The following is a 17069-nucleotide window of genomic DNA, read 5'->3' as shown; positions in this document are numbered from 1 at the left end:
TGGCGAACTACAAGAACCAGGAGGCCAGCGATTGAATGGAAGGTAAGGTGAGCAGAATGTGTGTGTGTGTTCGTGTGTGTGTATGTGTGTTTGTATGCATGTGGAATGGCACAATAGGGGACCAGGATGGGACATTGAACAAGTTCTGGAACGAATTGTCTGAGCTTGCATTATTTCCTAAGGGAAATTTTGCTTTGCTAGACGAGTAACTTTGTTTACAAGCACACTCCCAGAACAGATTGTTCTCGGAAACCAAGGTTCCACTGTATTCTGGAGATGTAAAGATGTATTACATACTAATCCTGTCAACAGAAAGATTACAGTATAATCATTTTTCTAAATGACTTTGTGATTTCTTCCAATAGCCCGCAGTACGGACCGCCCGCACTCAGCACTCCTGGCTACACTTCTATATACAGCATTTTGCTTCCATGGCCAGGCTTTAGTGTGTGAGCGAGTATCTATGGTTTACAGCGCTCGCACTGACGACGCTGAGAGCGACAAGCAGGCGCTTATTTTACAGTAGTCTGTACAGACTTCACAAGTCGCTAACAGAAGCATTTTTTAAAAATTATTATACCAGAGTCGTGCACTACAATCATTTTCTCGTGACGTTGGGAAACACTAAGTTGACAAATCGTTTGAGGAATCATGTTCCCGGTACATCTGCGCTCTTGGTGCTTTGAAATGGGGTGGATCCCAGGAATTTAGGCTATAGGGAAAAAGACAAAAAAAACCACAGCAAAACAAACCCTGCACTGTTTCCTGCACCTCTCAGTGAATTCAGAGAGCTTCCCGCGTTCACAGGAGATGAATAGAATTGGCAATGAGTCAGATTTCATGCAAGCCTGTGAATGATCGTGATTCAGCCTTCCTGCCGGCTAGATATCAAAGCAAGTAAAAGACCCCCAGAAGAGCTCAGCTACCCTCCTGCCTCTGATTCTTACATTTCAACTAAATTGGTTACACGGCATATGAAACACCACATCACCTAATGTCTTTACTTCAAAGGAACAAAACACTTGTCTATCCTCCATTACAGGAAAACGTCAGGCTGAAGCACCACACAGAAGACAAAAAAATATAAAATTGTGGGAGAGGTTGGACAATGGCAGATGGGTTTCACCCACAGACCCAGTGTCTCAGTAGGGACCATACATCCAAACAACTGTGCACCATATATTTTTAGCCAATTTTGTATAGAATCTGACAGCAAAAAACATCAGTATAGACTCAGAGCCCCTTCTTTAGGCTCCACATGACAGGTTGCGCCTGTTGGTCTTTGCCCCAAATAAGTCCATTATTTAAAAGCACCGCTCCAGCTTTGTTCTTTTCACCATTGGAGTGGTGCTTTAAAGCGCACCAATCAGCAGGATTTTCCTATATAACCTAAAGCCAGTGCTATACTGGTACTATCATGCTGATTCTACACATACCTTTAGTTGTCAGCTAGGATGTATAGGTGTTAGAAACACAAGCAAGTAAAGTTTGCAAAATGAGCAGCTTTTTGATTGGCAGCAGCTGCCGATCAGCTAATACCTGGGGAAGGTATTCATAGTTCCTGCTCCAGTGCCTGCCCGTCCTCCACATTATGTATGCTAATTTTATTATAGAACCTTTTTTTTAGTGGCTAGAAGGACCTTTGCTGATGTCATACCCATGTGACCAGAAGGGGCAGGCCCTCAGTCAACATAGCTGATCACAGGAAGCAACATTTTTCTGTTGGCTGAGGCCCTTCTGGTCCCATGGGCATGACATCAAAGGTCCTTCTAGCCACTAATTAAAACGCATCTATAATATAATTAGCATAAATAACAGATAAGGGGAAGACAGACAATCAAGGGGCGGGAATCACTATGAATATCCATCCCAGCCATCAGCTGCCAATCAAGAAGCTGCTTGTTTTACAAACTTTACTTGTCAGCTAGAATGTAATGGTTTAGAAACACAAGTAAAGGTGTATATATATAGAATCAGCATGATAGCGCCAGTATAGCACTGGCTTTAAGTCATATAGGAAAATCCTGCTGATTTGTGCGCTTTAAACCTAAGTCCCCTGCCCCCAATATTCTAATGAGCCCACCATCTTGTGCCTTTAACTGGACAGAAGTCAGAAGTTATATCACAAGTGCTCAATGTAACTCTACAAGAGCAAGAATGAGGCTCTCATAGACTTACGTGGAGTCATGATCTTCGGAAGCCCCGGAGCAACGCTGGCAAAAGATTAAGATGGCAGGAGGCGAATATAAAACTAGGCACAGAGGACTTGGATTTAAAAAGCACCACTCTAGCATTGAAATAAAACAAAATGATGGAGTGGTGCTTAAAATAAGTCAAAAAGAACAGTCGTGCCTCTTCCCACTGTCACATTTGTTGCATTGGAAAGGTCATGAGACATGTGAATCTGGCACAAGGATGCACCCCACACCTAGACAATGGGTTATTTATAAGGAAACCTGTATAAAATGACACTGTTATTATATAAACCTGGCGTATCCGGAAGCAGTGTCGGTGCTGACGCAGGAATCAAGGTCAGTAATTGGGTGGAGCAGAGTTTTACTAAAGAAATGTGAGGCACGTCTCCCTATAGAGATAATAAAGACAACAGGGTCATTTACATATGGTGGCTATACATATTAAAGAGGACCAGTCACCAGGTCAAACGGGGCCAGATTTTCCAGGGTTTATTCACACGAGTATTCAAGCTTTGTTTTTAAAGTGAATCAAGCAGTTTGTGAACGTACCCAAAAAAAAGAAAAGATCCAACGCTTCTAATTCCTTACTGATGGAAATCTCATAGCAGTCACTCTTTCCTGAACGATGTCCTGTCATGGTGGTGTGTCAAATGAGTGATTACTGATTGCCTACTCGGAAAAATGAAGTTGCAAGTTGTACTGTAGCAAGTGACAACTACGGCAAAAGGTCCCTTTCTGAAAGGTGACACCAGGCAAACTGAACTGGGATGGCTACATGTTGTACATATGTCTGAAGCACAAACAAGAATACTTCATGGTACTAAATACACAGCACATTCCTGCACCTCGGCTTACACAGCGACCTACATCAGGAGTGAACTTGGCCATACAGGTCTGGAAAATTACAGGTGTCAACAACTGCAGCACTGATCAATCCGCTCTGTCGAGACCTACAGGGGGCGACCAAGTCACACGTAGTGCGGGGCAAGGGCAGGAGGGCACAAACCCACTGTGCACAACCTCTTACTGGACAAGATGGACACCGGCAGGACAGAGGCCATCACACTGAACTCCTCTTTAGGGGGCTCCATCTGAGTGCCACTTTTTCGGGTATTTAGATGGAAACCTCAAAGTAGGTCTCAGCCTAAACGCGAGCCTAATATGTATCGTGAAGCTAATCATTCTAAGTGCTCAGCGTATGTGACCAGAGAACAGGCCGGGTGCTGCAGCGTTCCTTCACAGTCAAGATGCCACCAACACCTGGAAGGATAACATTGTCTCACTGATAAGACATCTACAAGATGGGGCACCTCTAGACATGCAAGGAGAATGCAGTCCTTATCAATCAGTAACCGAACATTACTCGGTTGTCACATATGGTCCTAATTTCTGCGGATTGTTCAGATTTGGCGACAGCTGGCACAATGCCTGGATCCAACCTCAACTGAGAAACGTAATCAGCTCACAAAATTATAGCAAAAGAACAAACCCATTTCCATGCAAGTGTATGTGAGCAGATTCCATGCATTCCGGAGGAGGGGAGAGAAGAAAGTCTTCTGCTCATCACGTAGCATTCCTCAAATATCTCTGCTTTCAGCAGAGATTGTGTACGCTGCCACTGAATCATCTGTAGACATTGATCCAGATTTAGAATGAAGCAGGTGAGTGGAGCCCAGAACGGTGCAGAATAGTAATGGTGCACGACTACATTTACATTCCTATGACATAAGCTGCATTAACCTTCACCAATGTGCAAATATAACCTGTGGCATTTAACAAGTCAGATTTCCACTGGGAAATACGGTCCCTAGCTAGGTTACATGACAACAAAAGTATGACTAAACTTCACTGACAGGGATGATGTGAATGAACATAACCCGAGAGCAATTCACAGCCGTCCCACCACCAGTCAATGTGTTCACTTCAGACTGGAAGCCTCAAGTCAAAGAATATGACTGATAATACCCTGGGCGAGGACAGCGCTCACATCTACCAGCCTCCTGTAACAGACCTCATTCACTTATTCTGGCACGACGTAAAAAGCAAGTATCTACTGTAGGAGAAACAGAAAGGCGCCCATAGACTACAGTTAAGGCCCCGTCACACTAAGCAACATCGCTAGCAACATCGCTGGTAACGAACAACTTTTGTGACGTTGCTAGCGATGTTGCTGTGTGTGACATCCAGCAACAACCTGGCCCCTGCTGTGAGGTCGTTGGTTGTTGCTGAATGTCCTGGGCCATTTTTTAGTTGTTGCTGTCCTGCTGTGAAGCACAGATCGCTGTGTGTGACAGCGAGACAGCAACAACTAATGTGCAGTGAGCAGGGAGCCAGCTTCTGCTGAGGCTGGTAACTAATGTAAACATCGGGTAACCAAGAAGCCCTGTCCTTGGTTACCCGATATTTACCTTTGATTCCAGTCTCCTGCTCTCACTGCCAGTGCCGGCTCCTGCTCTGTGCACATTTAGCTGCAGCACACATCAGGTAATTAACCCGATGTGTTCTGTAACTAGGAGAGCAAGGAGCCAGCGCTAAGCATTGTGCGCTGCTCCCTGCTCTGTGCACATTTAGCTGCAGCACACATCAGGCAATTAACCCGATGTGTGCTGTAACTAGGAGAGCAAGGAGCCAGCACTAAGCAGTGTGCGCTGCTCCCTGCTCTGTGCACATTTAGCTGCAGCACACATCGGGTTAATTAACCTGATGTGTGCTGTAACTAGGAGACTGGGGGCTGGTCACTGGTTGCTGGTGAGCTCACCAGCAACTCGTGTAGCCACGCTCCAGCGATCCCTGCCAGGTCAGGTTGCTGGTGGGATCGCTGGAGCGTCGCAGTGTGACAGCTCACCAGCAACCTCCTAGCAACTTACCAGCGATCCCTATCGTTGTTGGGATCGCTGGTAAGTTGCTTAGTGTGACTGGACCTTTACTGACAAGGGCCCATTTCACTCATAGAGAACGTTCCTAGCCTGAGCTGACAGTCCTCCAGATTATCCAGGACAGTCCATAAAAATACGGCACTTTTTTGTCTTGTCCATAGAAAAACAAAAAAATGCAAGGCACTTCAGGATTTGAATCTTAAGAAAACTTAATATGGTTTCCCAATGTGTCCATAAAAAATATGGAATTATTTTATCAGATGTCCAAAAAAAAAAATTGGCAACTGTTCCTAGAGTTCACAAGAGATGTTTCTTTGAAAGAACATTCTCATGAAAATCATTCATCCTTTACCCTGTGTCGTTGAACACGTATTGCCAGTTTGGATGACTACTGGCCAACATACAGTATATGACTGCCTGCGAAAACAATCAACCAACCGATGATTCAGTCAATGGTTGTTCAGCCATCAACCTGCTTCTAAGCTGATGTGTACGGCCACTTTTAGGTTAGACACTAGTTGGTGTCCACAGAGATGTGGTTCACAGTGATGTGCGAGCACTACCATGCTCTTAATGAGCAGTTGGATGCCTGGATGGGTGTGACGCGACTTCCATTATGCGCTAGGGAACACTCCATAGGGAACACTCCATAGGGAACACTCCATAGGGAACACTCCATAGGGAACACTCCATAGGGAACACTCCATAGGGAACACTCCATAGGGAACACTCCATAGGGAACACTCCATAGGGAACACTCCATAGGGAACACTCCATAGGGAACACTCCATAGGGAACACTCCATAGGGAACACTCCATAGGGAACACTCCATAGGGAACACTCCATAGGGAACACTCCATAGGGAACACTCCATAGGGAACACTCCATTTTTCAAAGAAATCTTCCAGATACATGCTCGAGTCCCCCATTGACTTCCATTATACTCAGGTACTCAAGTCATCCAACTGCTCATTACGAGTACAGAGCATCCAAGCATGGTATTGCTTGCTCATCACTAATGGTTGAATTATGGACATTGAAATGACAGCTTCAACTTAAGGGTAACATGAGAAAAAAAAAAGTTCAGGTCAATGCCAGTCGAGTATTACTGGCATAAAAATTCATGATTGCTGGGGATGGGCGCCCAAGACTGACGTGACTGTTTAGGACACTTGTCTGAACTGATGCTGCCAGCAGGTGAGGATCTTTGCCTTAAAGGGAACCTGTCATCAGAAATTTAGCTTGAAACCTAAAAGTTTCCCCCTCTGCAGCTCCTGGGCTGCATTCTAGCAAGGTTCCTGTACTTTTTGTGGCCCCTTTTAAACCAAATTAAATACGTTATAAACTTGTACCTTTTGCTATGTAAATTTTGTAAAACGTCCAGGCCTCAATACAGTGCTTACAAACTCACCAAGAAATAGCATATAATACCCTGCACAAGTTCGGCCATTACTCCTACGCAGCAACAGCGGCAGGTTAAACCATAAAAAAGGCGAAAAAACAGACCCAAAGAGTGGCGCTGCGCTCGCCAGTTTTCATAAAAAAACACCGCTGAAGGAAGGTGCGTATGCCATTTAATGAATCAGGCCCATCTTAGAACTGCTGTCTCTGCCAGAAATGTTACTCCAGTCGGTGGCCAATGTTGTGTATAAAAAAAAAAAAAAAAAAAAAAAAAAACCACAACCACCACAAAATTTTGCTTTTTTGTGCAAAAATGGTGTGACATTTCAAGATGTTAGGTTTTTTTTTTCCTTTCCTCACAGAATTCGGGAAAAAAGTTTATTAACCTTGCACTTAATATCAGGAGCATGAAGGCCAGTTTTAATAAGAAGTAGATGGGAATAATCCTTTATGCTCATTTTTTGAGAGCACTACTAGAATATATAAAATTACTAAACTGAAATGCATATAATTAGGAAGCTCTGTACAAATACCCCAGATGTGTTATGTAATGCCGCATGGTATACGTTTTATTACATAGAAGCCTATAGCCATTTCTCAAAAGTAAACGTGATGGGAAGCTCATATTTAAGATAATGGGAGATAAGCTATAGTAGTTTGCAGCAGTCACTAATGTGCAGAGCTGGGGTATTCTGGGCTGCTCCTGAGGAAAACCAGTTCCTACTGGAGTAGATATTAGCTGGTGGGTGGGAAACGGAGTGTCAGACCCCCACCAGTCTCCTACTGTAAAGATAAGATATCAATAAGATAGCCCCCCATGCAACACCCTTAAAGGGAAACTCCTCAGGTTTCTGCTATCCCATCTGAAAGCAGCATGATGTAGGGGGAAGAGACCCTGATTTCAGCGATATATCACTTACTGGGCTGCTTGCTGCATTTTGTAAGATAGGTGACTGTCGCTTAAAACTATGCCACATCAGAGAGACTACATAAGTAGAGTTCCAGGAATGGACCCGACTCATTGCAGCAGCCGTCAATTTACATAAAATTTAGGATCATTTAGAACCAAAACTACCGTGTTTCCCCGAAAGTAAGACAGTGTCTTACATTCTTTTTACCCCCAAAAGTGCCACTATGTCTTACTTTCGGGATATGTCTTATATTGGAAAAAATCTCACACCAATCGCAGCAAGTCTCCATGCAATGTACCGTATGGGGACTTGCCGCGATTGCGCCCTAAGTGTACCGCAAGTTAAGGAAACTTAACCACCAGCGGCTGCACATGAGGGCACTGAGGCTGCGTGATTTTGTATGTTGTCCATGGTCCTGATGGACCACGGACAACATTACTGCAACATTTCAACATTTCTCGGTAGCCGAGCATTCAGCTGAGCGCCCGACCACCGGCATGTGTCAGCTCTCAGCTGAGCGCTCAGCCGCCGGCATGTCAGGGCGTTCAGCTGAGCGCCAGACCGCCGGCATGTGTCAGCTCTCAGCTGAGCGCTTTGCTGCCGGCATGTCAGGGCTCTCAGCTGAGAGCTGTCACATGCCGGTTGCATGTCAGGGCGCTCAGCTGAGCGCTCAGCCGCCGGCATGTTAGGGCGCTCAGCTGAGCGCTTTGCCGCCGGCAAGTCGGGGCGCTCAGCTGAGAGCTGTCACATGCCGGTTGCATGTCAGGGCGCTCAGCTGAGCGCTCAGCCGCTGTAACTGTACTGTAAAGAAGAGAAAAAAATAAATAAATTTTTACTACGTCTTACTTTCGGGGTATGTCTTACATTAGCCGACCCCCCCAAAACCCCCACTACGTCTTACTATCGGGGGTGTCTTACTATCGGGGAAACACGGTATTAGTACATGATGAATGGTAAGCGATAATTTAAAGTATATCTTCACATAAACCCCCCAGTAAATTTGGTGGTAAGACCAGCAGGACGATCTTGTGGTCCTTGGATGGAATCTTCTTGTCACTCGGTCTCTATAGTGGTTTCTGGCAGATTCTTATAAACTGTCCACGCCGGGCATACAGAAATGAACCCTCCAGTATGTGGCGGAGATTACATAAGAGTTTACAGATCACTTCCATCACCCGCGCTGCATTTATACACTGGAATGACTCACTTTATCGGGATTTCGAGCTCACAGGAAAATGAAAGGTCCGCAGCTCGTTTCACTTACTTTATGAGCATCATGAACAAGCACCACGGCTAATTCCCTCCAGACGGCTGCAAATTATCATCTCAAGTGACAACCTTACACAACAGATAATGTACATGGGACGGGCACGAGGTCTAGCCGCAAACTAGAGGAAACCTAACCGAGGGAAAGGCGCCTCATTCATCCAACACAAGTTACAGCATGCAAAAGGGGCGGCCAAAATAAGAAACATGCTCTTAGTAAGGGCTCACCGGGCTATGCTCCAAAACCAAACACACTCACTGTACGAAGCTTCCCAAGTAGTTCAGGAGCAATTTTGGCATTGGCTAACTGGGCAAAGATGGCTCACCATGAGTAGGCGATGTGGTCATGTACTGAACGTGCCCAACCAGCCGACAAGATACATGGCAGACACTATTTTTATAGGGAATACTATAGAATAGAGATTGGTTACAGCAAGTCAATAAAGTTGGGCACTTCAGACAATCCTTATTTGTCAGTAGTGCCCCCCGACAGCAAAGCGTAAGAGGGTACATACTGGGGTCTTTAAAGGCAGATTGTCATATTTAGGGGAATATAGAAACTATACATTTTATGGTTTATCCGGCTTCCTGGCGGTCTGGATGCAATGTTTCTCCTATGGAGACACTAGTGTCCTGTAATGGAGAACACAGCGTCCGTTCCCAGGATTACTAATGCAGCGTATTGTCACTGTTCTCCCGCTCAGAACACTCATCTCCACAAGAATAAATTGATCTGCTGCGGCTGGGAAACCCGCGCTGCATGCCAGATTACGGAAGCGTCTAAGAGGCACAGTGGGCATGGGATCTCTATTCATCCCATACACTGTGCAATGCTGCATTTTGTACGCAGGAAAAACACGCTGCTAAGGCTAAGTTCACACTTCCGTTGTTTTGCATCAATCCGTCGCCTAGAGGAATTACAGTATCCTGCAAAATATTTTGCAGGAATCCTGTTTTTCCCCATAGACTTCTATTTGTGACGGATTGTGACTGATGATGCTGCGTTGCATCCGCTGCGTCGCGGTCAGTCGTTTAACTGACCGCCGGGCAGGAGCAACGCAGCCTGTAACGTTTTTTGAGCAGCGCGATCCGTAGGATTTTGCTGCGCATTCTCTCTCTGGCTCCCTGCTCCCGTAACCAGGATAAACATCGGGTAACCAAGCAATGCGCTTTGGTTAGTTACCCGATATTTACAGTGGTTACGGGTGCAGGGAGCCCGCGCTAAGCTGGTATCCAAGATAAACATCGGGTAACCAAGCAAAAAGTGCTTTGCTTATACCCGATATTTACCCTGGATACAGTGTGCAAGGAGGCCGACACTTCACCACTCGGCTCCGCCCCCCTCCCGCACTTCGCATGTGTACACACACTCACTTGTCCCCAGCCCTGCAGTCCCCGCAGCACTGAAGTCCTCAGCTCCACGGCCCCGCTTGGCTCCACCCCCTAACGCACTCCGCATGTACACACACACACACACACACACACCTGTCCCCAGCCATGCAGACCGCGGCACTGACGTCCTCAGCTCCGCCCCCCGAACTCCGCCCCCAGCACACAACGGAGTCCGACAATGAAATTCTTTTCGTTGTCATCTGTTGTACAACGCATCAGTCACATGCGTCAAGCAACGCATGTGACTGATGCAAAACAACGGAAGTGTGAACTTAGCCTAACACTGATCGTGGGCACGTACCCTTTGTAGCTGCAGAAAAACTAACTTTTACTCAATATGCAAATGAAGGCACTTCACTGCATTCATGGGATAGCCAATGTCTCATGGGACAGTTATGCTCTCTAATTTGCATTTCTAGAACTGTACCTTGATTTAAAGGGGTTGTCCACTACTTGGACAACCCCTACTTATTCCCTTTGACGCCCCCGCAAAAATAAATAAGCTTATACTCAACTGAGGTGCGGCCGTGGTTCCAGCTATGCCTGGAGTCACGTTCCTGGAGCCCACATGACACTGTTCTGACACACGTGCCCAATCAGCACCGGCCTCCTCTCCCCTCGCCTTCAGACATTGGAGCAGGAAGTCACCACAGCGCTCACATCCTCCTCAAATGTCTGAAGGCGGGGTGAAGGAAAACAGTGCTGATTGGTTGCGGGACTTGTGTGTCAATGTCATGTAGGCCCCAGGAGCGCAACTTCAGACATCGATGGAACTGCAGCCGCACTAGGTCAGTATAGGCTTATTTATTTTTACGGGGGAATGAGTAGGGGTTGTCTAAGAAGTGAACATCTAATAATGGTAAGTTTCTCACAGCAGGAGATCACTAAAGTCCAATCCGGTTGCTGTGTGTGCACACTGATACTGGAGGAGCCCAGCGGATCATACCTTCATGCCTTCAGAGAGGAGCCAGAGATCGGAGCGTGCCCGCATACGCAGATTATGCCTGACACTGGGCTCCTCTACTGTCAGGGTGGATGCACAGGAACAGGGGTTAGAGTTGAGGGGGCACTCGCTGTGACAAAGCAAGAGCAGTCAGTCAAGCTCAGGGACATTGCTAGATATGTAAATCAGAGGGTGTAAAGGTCCAGTCACACCAAGCAACTTACCAGCGATTCCAACAACGATAGGGATCGCTGGTAAGTTGCTAGGAGGTTGCTGGTGAGATGTCACACTGCGACGCTCCAGCGATCCCACCAGCAACCTGACCTGGCAGGGATCGCTAGAGCGTCGCTACACGAGTTGCTGGTGAGCTCGCCAGCAACCAGTGACCAGCCCCCAGCGCCGCGTGGAAGATGCTGCGCTTGGTAACTTAGGTAAATATCGGGTAACCAACCCGATATTTACCTTGGTTACCAGCGCACGGAGCTACACGTGCAGAGAGCAGGGAGCAGCGCACACTGAGCGCTGGCTCCCTGCTCTCCTAGCTACAGACACATCGGGTTAATTAACCCGATGTGTCCTGCAGCTACATGTGCACAGAGCAGGAGTCGGCACTGAGAGTGAGAGCGGCGGAGGCTGGTAACAAAGGTAAATAGCGGGTAACCAAGGACAGGGCTTCTTGGTTACCCGATGTTTACATTGGTTACCAGCCTCCGCAGAAGCCGGCTCCTGCTGCCTGCACATTTAGTTGTTGCTGTCTCGCTGTCACACACAGCGATCTGCGCTTCACAGCAGGACAGCAACAACTAAAAAATGGCCCAGGACATTCAGCATCAACCAACGACCTCACAGCAGGGGCCGGGTTGTTGCTGGATGTCACACACAGCAACATCACTAGCAACATCGCTGCTACGTCACAAAAGTTGTTCGTTAGCAGCGATGTTGCTAGCGATGTTGCTTAGTGTGACGGGGCCTTAAGAGCACTGAGACTCTGGACTGTCCTCATTTACATATGGACTAAAAGGGAATTTCATCATTGTACTTTTTTTATGTATACCCTTTTCACTTGTAAAGCGCCATGGAATAAATGGCGCAATAATAATCTGCAAACACTAAAATGGATATTACTGGTATGAATTTTTCGGAACCAATTCCCCTATTTGCATTTTGAGGGTGTACAACGTCCCTTTATTTCCCTAGAGCACCACCACAGGGGAAGGGGAGCTTTACACCTTGCCCATTTCTATGCGCTGTCTGCGGGCACTCTCAGACGACCCATTTACAGACTCATGTAGTTTGAGAAGACGTGTGACCACTAAAATGAAGGCCTGAGCTCACTCACCCCACCCCTACATTCCTCTGTGGCCTGAGGAGCACACACAGATGCCATCAGATCTCTGCTGTGCCTGGAGATGGGCAGAAGAGAGGGGAATCTGGGGCCTGTTACTCCACATTAGAAGCCAGAGGACAGCAGCTGCAGGCGGTACGTTTCTCGGGACGCTGGCCCTGGTTTACCCTGAAAAAGCCGCTGGATTTTGATCTATGTACCAAGTTCTCCTGCCATCCTCCGAATACCCAGGTAGTGAAGGTGACAGGCTATTACACAAGGCCAAGCCACATCCAAATATTTGTATCTTCATTAATGATTACCGCACCACCGACTTGTGCTGGTAACCGGCGCAGTCTCCCCGGTACTCCGCTAGGTGACCATTAGAGTCCACAGCAACTCATGAACCTGTCCTCTAACCTGCTGTGTGGCATTCACATGTACCAATGGGCACTGTACCCCAATACCTCCCTACTAGTGTCAGGGTAAAGGCAGCAAACTAGTGCTGTGGTTTGCGTGTGCCACTCATTAGTGGGCATGGAACGTCACACCCACACATCGCTATGGGTTTACATGCCAGTCACTGGAGTAATGCCCACCTCAAAATACAAGGAGCAATATCAATGCCACAGCATGCCAGTGACTGTAGTAGAACGAGGGTGGGGGCACCTATCATGCTCCTGGCAGTGCCATCTGCAGCCTATGACATACAGTTTTCTTTGAAGAGATATTAGTCACCTGGCAGACCCCAATAACTATAGTGGGGTCTGTCAGGGCGCCACCTGTATGACGTGAATGAAGCAACAGGCTCCATATTCATGGACCCATATCTGTCACTTCTCCTAGCCTCACAGCCAGCACCAACCCCCTCACCCCCCGGGGGGGCACCCCACAGCCAAACGCCAACCCCCCCCCCAGGGAGGGCACCCCACAGCCAAACGCCAACCCCCCCCCCAGGGAGGGCACCCCACAGCCAAACGCCAACCCCCCCCCCCCCAGGGAGGGCACCCCACAGCCAAACGCCAACCCCCCCCCCCCAGGGAGGGCACCCCACAGCCAAACGCCAACCCCCCCCCCCAGGGAGGGCACCCCACAGCCAAACGCCAACCCCCCCCCCCCCAGGGAGGGCACCCCACAGCCAAACGCCAACCCCCCCCCCCCCCAGGGAGGGCACCCCACAGCCAAACGCCAACCCCCCCCCCCCCCCAGGGAGGGCACCCCACAGCCAAACGCCAACCCCCCCCCCCCCCAGGGAGGGCACCCCACAGCCAAACGCCAACCCCCCCCCCAGGGAGGGCACCCCACAGCCAAACGCCAACCCCCCCCCAGGGAGGGCACCCCACAGCCAAACGCCAACCCCCCCCCAGGGAGGGCACCCCACAGCCAAACGCCAACCCCCCCCCCAGGGAGGGCACCCCACAGCCAAACGCCAACCCCCCCCCAGGGAGGGCACCCCACAGCCAAACGCCAACCCCCCCCCCCAGGGAGGGCACCCCACAGCCAAACGCCAACCCCCCCCCCAGGGAGGGCACCCCACAGCCAAAACGCCAACCCCCCCCCAGGGAGGGCACCCCACAGCCAAACGCCAACCCCCCCCCAGGGAGGGCACCCCACAGCCAAACGCCAACCCCCCCCCAGGGAGGGCACCCCACAGCCAAACGCCAACCCCCCCCCAGGGAGGGCACCCCACAGCCAAACGCCAACCCCCCCCCAGGGAGGGCACCCCACAGCCAAACGCCAACCCCCCCCCAGGGAGGGCACCCCACAGCCAAACGCCAACCCCCCCCCAGGGAGGGCACCCCACAGCCAAACGCCAACCCCCCCCCCAGGGAGGGCACCCCACAGCCAAACGCCAACCCCCCCCCCAGGGAGGGCACCCCACAGCCAAACGCCAACCCCCCCCCAGGGAGGGCACCCCACAGCCAAACGCCAACCCCCCCCCAGGGAGGGCACCCCACAGCCAAACGCCAACCCCCCCCCAGGGAGGGCACCCCACAGCCAAACGCCAACCCCCCCCCCAGGGAGGGCACCCCACAGCCAAACGCCAACCCCCCCCCCAGGGAGGGCACCCCACAGCCAAACGCCAACCCCCCCCCCAGGGAGGGCACCCCACAGCCAAACGCCAACCCCCCCCCCAGGGAGGGCACCCCACAGCCAAACGCCAACCCCCCCCCCAGGGAGGGCACCCCACAGCCAAACGCCAACCCCCCCCCCAGGGAGGGCACCCCACAGCCAAACGCCAACCCCCCCCCAGGGAGGGCACCCCACAGCCAAACGCCAACCCCTCCCCCAGGGAGGGCACCCCACAGCCAAACGCCAACCCCTCCCCCAGGGAGGGCACCCCACAGCCAAACGCCAACCCCCCCCCAGGGAGGGCACCCCACAGCCAAACGCCACCCTTCCCCTGCCTACCTGCATAGAAGCGGATGAGGCAGCCGATCTCGGGCTCCATGCCCTCCTCCTGCACCCGGCACAGGTCCCGGAAGCCCAGCTGGAAGAGGTAATCGTTCTGCAGCAGCAGCGGCTTCTCGTGCGGCTCCAGCCTGCGGCCGCTGTCCCCATGCAGCTGCACGTAGAGGGAGCCGGGCTCGTACAGGGAGCCGTGCACATGGCCCAGCGGCCGGACGGTGACAGCGGGCGGCGGCTCCGCGCTCAGCTCCTCCACCGAGGAGGAGGAAGAGGACGAGGCGGCTCCGCAGTGGAAGAGCTCCAGGCCCTGGCACACCGCGTCCTCCGGGGGCGCCCCAGTCCCGTCCTCGGGGTCCCAGCAGTCTGGGCGGCCCAGCCAGGTCCCGGAGCCGTCTGCTGCATCAGGGGCCCGGCCCAGCACCCTCAGCACGGCGGACGAGCCTCCTCCTGGCCGCAGCAGCAGCCGGGCCGCCACCTCTCCGGCCGTGGTGTCCAGGGTGCAGAGCAGCGGCCGGAGGCCGGGGGCCGAGCGCGGCTCGTAGATCTGCAGGCAGCCCCTCCGCAGCTCCCCGCGCACCCACTCGCGCTCCTGCGGCTGCAGCTGCACCCACTGGCGGTACTTCAGCAGCGTCTTCCTGTCCAGGCTGCGGGTGCCGGGCCCCAGGGTGGAGGGGGCGGCCGTGCCCAGGGGGTTCGCGGACAGGTTCCTCTTCAGCCGCCGTCTCCTCCTCAGCAGCAGCGCGGAGTTGGCGGAGGAGCCGTTCCCGGCCGGGGGCAGCACGAGTGTGGCGCCTCCCTCCATCCCCGGCCGCGGCTTCTCTCCATCCGCCGCCGGCTGCTCCATGGACTGTGAGGCGGAACCTTCCAGAGCGAGCATCGGCTCTACGCCCGGCGCATCCCACGGGGCCACGGCTAGGCAGCGCCGGCTGCACGGTGCTCCATCATGGAGGTGATGCTGGTGTCGAGCGCTCCGTCAGTAATTACTGGAGCTCGTCAGCCGCGCCACTCCACACACCGAGGGGTGTGACCTGCTGCCAGCCTCATGCATATTAAGCAGCGGCCTGTCACTGGGCCAGCATCCAGCCTGGAGAGCCTGTCACTGACGGCCGCGCGGTGCAGCTCGGGACTTGTAGTCCGGGGCCGCCCGGAATGTCAAGGGTGTGGGTGTCGGCGAATCTCCTCAGAGGGGCTCCTCGCGATGAGCTACAGCGAGCGTGCACACCTCCTAGGTGATAATAGACTAGTCCATGTCGTGTGGTCTACGGCCTGATAGATGAAACCATTCACTCGGGAGGGAAGTAGCAGGGGTGTGTGTCATCAGGATGCTCTGGTACAGGTAACCTGAAGAGCGGCCCCATTGTACCCTCCACACGGTACCCATGTGCTGTGGTCCTGGGAGCCCTCCTCTGCCACAGACATTACACAGTAAAGACGGTATTGTGCGATGTGGCATCAGTATTGTTGGCCATAGACGTGAAGATGATGATTGTCAGATATTGTTTATCAAAGTAAAAATGGCTGCGCCTGCCAATCTGATGTCATTGTGGCCAGTGGTAAAATGTGGCTTTTGGTTGCCCATATACTGACGCTTACGTGCATCGTATAGTCTATAGCAATGAGTAAAGCACTCTGCCCTGTCCACTGTGACAGCCATGACGGATTGGGTCTCCGGGCCGCTCACACGCCGCACTCCTTCACCAAGGAGACCCTGTGAGTAGATGTGGCTTCGGGTGGGTGCATGACACTTACTGGAGTTCACTTGGCCAACCAGAACAATTTACTTCTATTCTTCACATCATTATGGCAGACATGACCTTCTTTACCTTTCTTTTTCTGGGGTACTGCTCCTCCACCTGTCCTATCTTGGATCTCATCCTCAAACTCCGTGGTCCGTGTCTCCTTTCCTACTCTTCCTCACACCTACGCTCTATAGCCGAACGACTAAACCCGCCTGGGTGAGCCGTAGGCTCCAGACCTCGTGAGGTTATCTCAGGGTTTCCAGACCCTGATAGCACCAAGACCATGTCCTCTGTAACTGGAACCCAATACTGAACACTCCCGAGACCTCCCTACTGTCCTCCTCCTCCTCGCATTTGTCACTTCCCACTTAACCCTGTCTTTTACACTCCGCTGCTAGCCCAGCCCACCCACTAAGGCTAGGTTCACATTTCCGTTGTTTTGCATCAGTCACATGCGTTGCTTGACGCTTGTGACTGATGTGTTGTACAACGGATGACAAGAATAGAATTCATTGTCGGATTCCTTTTGTAAATACGTGAGAGAGCTGATCGCTCTCATTAGCCGGCCGCCGGGAGATCATCTGTTCGATCTCAAAAGCCGGCGGCCGGCTA

The 17069-nt window shown here is 51.3% G+C and overlaps 1 protein-coding gene across 1 annotated transcript in view; it reads right to left on the bottom strand.

Annotated features, from left to right (window-relative positions):
- PHLPP1 (PH domain and leucine rich repeat protein phosphatase 1) overlaps positions 1–15795 on the bottom strand; it is a 174137-nt gene extending 158342 nt beyond the window's left edge. The window contains exon 1 of the mRNA XM_075314835.1: positions 14722–15795. Within this exon, the coding sequence (XP_075170950.1) occupies positions 14722–15595 (874 nt within the window). The 5' untranslated portion in view covers positions 15596–15795. The remainder of the gene's footprint in view (positions 1–14721) is intronic.
- Positions 15796–17069: the final 1274 nt, after the last annotated feature.

The sequence above is a fragment of the Anomaloglossus baeobatrachus genome, chromosome 6 (assembly GCF_048569485.1).
Source record: "Anomaloglossus baeobatrachus isolate aAnoBae1 chromosome 6, aAnoBae1.hap1, whole genome shotgun sequence".
In the NCBI taxonomy this organism is placed as follows: Eukaryota; Metazoa; Chordata; class Amphibia; order Anura; family Aromobatidae; genus Anomaloglossus; species Anomaloglossus baeobatrachus.
This window is presented reverse-complemented; position numbering and strand designations above follow the sequence as displayed.